General features: G+C 43.2%; 1 protein-coding gene across 1 annotated transcript; it reads left to right on the top strand.

Annotated features, from left to right (window-relative positions):
- Nucleotides 1-79: 79 nt before the first annotated feature.
- On the top strand, nucleotides 80-4,014 carry LOC104547947 (arginyl aminopeptidase-like 1; the record flags this gene model as incomplete). The annotated part of the gene is made up of 4 exons (XM_010193823.1): nucleotides 80-252; nucleotides 2,396-2,623; nucleotides 2,917-3,059; nucleotides 3,742-4,014. Coding segments are annotated over 4 exons (817 nt in total), but the record flags the coding sequence as incomplete, so codon positions are not given.
- Between the last annotated feature and the right edge of the window lie 644 nt (nucleotides 4,015-4,658).

The following is a 4,658-nucleotide window of genomic DNA, read 5'->3' on the forward strand; positions in this document are numbered from 1 at the left end:
TATATATATTTTTTTTTTTTTTAAACCTTCCAAATACTTGTTCTCACTCTTCCATCTCTACTTTTTGTATTGCACGCAGTGGTTCTACATCAAAAGGAAGCTGTCTTTCTCCTAACCATAACTTCTCCTTTTTACTGTCTCAGGCCTACATCGAGAAGTACAAATTTACCAGTGTTGTGGCTCAAGATCTTCTGGATTCCTTCCTGAATTTTTTTCCAGAGCTGAAAAAGCAATGTGTTGAGAGCAAAGCAGGTAGGAAATATACTTAGTTAACTGTAAACACTGTAAAAAATCTGGGTGATAAATTTTGTGCTTGGCTTGGAGGATGCACAAGAAAATGCTACAGCAAACAAAAACACTTTGGTAACAGCCAGATGTTCATGATACAAATGACTGGTGATTTATTACTGCCTCATACTGGGGAATGAGAACATCTGAAATTGCTGGCAGTTTTGGCATTAATTAGCTGAGTGGCCCTCAGTTAACTTTCTCATTAACTCATCTTTCACACTGCAGATAGAATGATCAGTGCATGTGAGATTTACACGTGCTGAAATGCAAGGAAATGGTGAACACACTTTGAAATTTCATCTATTTTAATTACAGAAAACATGCTTTGAGAACTGTAACTTTTCCCAAGGTCCATCCATGCACATAAAACCTCTTCCATAATGTTTTGGTCTCCCTTATATCCCCCATTTATAGCTGTTGGTGGATTTATGAAAGGTCTGTAATCTATTAGGTGCTTATTAGCTCACTTATTTAAAGAAATGAGACTAATGTTATCCTGCCATGTGTCCATCCTTGCAAGTAATTGTCAAACCAGTTATTTTTAATTAGTTTAAAGCAGACTGGCAGTGGAGTACAGCTCTTAAGGATACCAGGTTCCTACAGGCTTTGAGCAAGCTGCCTGTGGAGCAGTGCAGATGAACGAGCCTGCTGTGGGAAAAGCTGCAGCATGAGCTCAGCAGTTGTATGTTTGATTTGGCCTGCTGGTTGCCTAATGAGTTAACCACAGCATGTGTTAACGTCTGCCTGGCTTAACATTGACTGGATGCAGGAGAGAAGAATTTTAGGGTAGATGATGTGGAACGGGAAGTATTGCCAAGGGTTAGGAAAGTGCTGAGGTGGTGAAGGGTCAAGGGGAAGAGCTGTGTTGGAAACCAGGCTCTGCTACCTCTGCCACTTGTGGAGAATTTTTTTTTTGTTTCAGTTATTGATTGTATAAATAAATATTTTTCTTTTGTTAAGCAGATTTTTCCCACATTCTTCACTCTTCTTCAAAATTCTGAGAAAGAGAAATGCATACATAAAAATTTTTATTAGAACATAATTTGATCATGGATACTTGTTATCCTGGCTGTCTTAAGAGCATGTGTGTTTCTCGTTGTCCTGGTTTTGCTAGGACTGAATTGTAGAATCCTTTTTAATGCTTCAGTCAGAGCTGGAGTTTGTTGAGAATGCTGCCTTTGCTTTAATAACAGAAGTTGACATTATAGCTTTGGCTGGAATGAAGTTATTTTCCTTATGAAGCTGATAAGGTTATTGTTTTCATTTTAGCTGGCAGATATTTGTGCTTTTCAAGGATTCCCCTGTACCTGAGGTTATAGTTTGTTCTGGTTTGTTTTGTTTTCTTGCTGCACAAGAGAAAGGGGGGGAGAAGGAAGAGCCAGGGTCTCTCTGGGATAGGTGACTCAGGACAGATGATCTGGTTATGATCCAAGCTGACCAGTAAAGATGTATTCTATCCCATAAACATCACACTCACTATAAATTGGGGAGCTTGCAGGGAGCAACCCCTTCAAACCCCTTCAGCCCTTCCTCCTCCTTCTTTAATCCCTTCCCCTCTCTTTCATGATGATGCCCGTCTCGCTTCCTGAGGCTTACCCCTCCTGTCGAGTTTCGGTTGGCTGCTTGTGAGCTGAGTATATCTTTGATCGCATTGTTATCCTTCCTATTCTTGTTACAATTAATTGGAATTGTCATTATTTAAGTTTGGTTCATTTTAGTTATTAAATAGTCTTTATATCAGCTGATGAGTTCTTTACTTTTACTCTCCTGAATCTCTTCCCCATCCCACTGGGAAGTTGGGGAGAGCTGAGTGAGCAAACTGTGTTTAGATGTTTGCCAGGCTAAACCACAACACTTGTACTTCCTCACTGTAATGTTGAGCTCTAGAAAATTCCTGGTTAAATTTGGAGAGGTGTTGCTGGCACTCTTCCGGGCGTACCGTAGGCTAGCCTGATACGACTGTTGTGTTGCTGTAACTATAGGTTGGTCTGATTTGCTATTGTTAGAACCTCTCTTAACTGTGCTAGAAGCAGTCCTGAACCTTGAGGCAGCCAAGCCACCTGCAGAGACTCCTGCTCGACATTTTTGGTGCTCCTCATTCCAGGACTGGAGTTTGAACGTTGGCTCAATGCTACAGGACCTCCGTTAGCTGAGCCAGACTTATCTCAGGGATCCAGTCTGACCAGACCAGTGGAGACACTCTTCAAACTCTGGACCACGGAGCCTCTGGACTCTGCTGCTGCCGCCAGCAGTTTTGATCTCACTAAGTGGAGAACGTTCCAAACCGTGCTTTTCTTGGACAGATTGCTGGACGGGTCACCACTGCCACATGGTGAGTGCTCTATCAGGACAGCAGAAAAGCGTTTCGGGGATAATTAATTGAATTCTCCAGAGCCCTACTCCTCGCTGACCTTATCATTCACACAAAGTTGGGATCATGGCAACGTGGTCTAGTGAAAGATATCCCTGCCCATGGCGGGAGGGTTGAACTAAGTGATCTTCAAAAGTCTTTTCCAACCCAAGCCATTCTGTGATTCTGTGATTTTAAGATTCATTATTCTCTGCTGACCCTCAAGTTTGACAGAATATCTCACAGTTCTTTCTCTGTGTATGTGCTCTCTTCAGAGGTGATAAAAAAGCTTTCGGAATGTTACTCCTCTCAGCTGGACTCCATGAATGCAGAAATCCGTATCCGCTGGTTGCAGATTGTAGTCCGAAATGACTATTATCCAGACCTTTACAAAGTCCGTCGCTTCTTGGAAAACCAGGTACTAACTGCTGGATTAAAATCACTGCAGCTCTCAGTGCATGAGACATGTGCATGAGACATGCGACGTGAAAGACCTTGGAACTTCTGCTTCCTGGCCAAGTGTAGACCAGGTGTGTTGCGAAGGGGCTGAGCATGGCTCACCTGCTAGCGGGTGGGGAGGAATGGACAGATGTCATTGAAATGCCTACAGATAATCTCTGCTTTCCTAGCCTAACTCAATGCCTCGTCCCAGCTCTGCCCGGTACATTTTGTGTGTTGCTGTGTAACAGTCCTGGCTTTTCCAGACCAGAAATGTTCACAGTACTAAATTGTGTGATTGTTTGAATATTTACACTGCCAGCAAGGCTAGGGCTCATCAAATTCCTTTCAGTAGTTTTTACTGTGCAGGAGCAAAAGGTTAATGCATGTGTTCACTGTGGCCTCTTTTCCTTGGCCTTTTAAAAATAGTTCTGTTATTTGTGGAAGTAGCTCAGTCTTGGAGAGCAAATGGGAGGTTTTTTGTTATCATTCATAAAAATCTGTGTGTTAAACTTACTTAGAATAAACTTGGCTGCCTCTAGAGGAAATGTGTTGCTTGTCTCCAGACTGGAGTCAGTCAGGGCTGTTGGAGTGGAGCTGTAGAAGAGCTGAACCTCTTGACTTTTACTGAAGTGATATTATCCAGTTTTCCTCTTTTGCAGATGTCTCGGATGTACACGATTCCACTTTATGAGGACCTTTGCACTGGCACCCTCAAGTCTTTTGCCTTAGAAATTTTTTACCAGACCCAAAACCAGCTGCACCCCAATTTGCGGAAAACCATCCAAATGATTTTATCACAGGGCTTGAATCCACTTCCTGCCATAGACACTACAGCAGTCACTGCAGACAGGCCAGCAATGGTGCTTGAGGACAAAGTCTCAGAGGCCACAAACGGTGCCATTTCACTCAGGGATGTTAATGTGTCTGCGTAGATCACCAGCTCATGCCAGCCATGAAGCTTGAAAATGGGGACAGGAACAGAGGAAAGATCCCAAGTGTCGCCTGCTTTCCCTCAGCCCTGCAGCTGCAGTGTGTTGTTGTAACTGGATTTCTCTCCCAAAACACAAAGCAAATGTGCCTTCGAGTATCCAGCATGTGACACTGCCACGTTTCAGAGATCTTCGTCAGCTGTGGGATGGATATTTTGAATCAGTTTATACTGGGCAGGGACTCCTGGGCAGTTGCTTCTCCATGGAAAGTGGACAGTTCCCTTTCCTGAGGCTCTTCTGGCTGGTTTCTCCATGTTTGTTGGTTGGTGGTTTGTTTGGGTTTTGGTTTTTTCTATTTTTCTTCCTATTTCTTTTTGTCTGAGGCCACTGAGGCACGTCCTGCTTGCTGTGTGTACGTTCCTGGGGAGTGTATATGTGTCAAGCTGCTGTTACCCTGAATATTTGGGCTGAAGCTCTGCAAAGGAGAGACTCAGGAATTCTCAGTGGCACCAAACACCTTTTCATGTTATGCTCCTGACTGTGACAGAGGTATTGTGATTTGGGAGGTAGGGGACTAATGCTGAAATAATTAAGAAACTAATTTTAAAGAGCTCCTGTTCCCTCTGCCCCTGGGTGGCTAAATAATA

This window comes from Mesitornis unicolor, unplaced genomic scaffold (genome assembly GCF_000695765.1).
Source record: "Mesitornis unicolor isolate BGI_N332 unplaced genomic scaffold, ASM69576v1 scaffold10201, whole genome shotgun sequence".
Lineage (NCBI taxonomy): Eukaryota > Metazoa > Chordata > Aves > Mesitornithiformes > Mesitornithidae > Mesitornis > Mesitornis unicolor.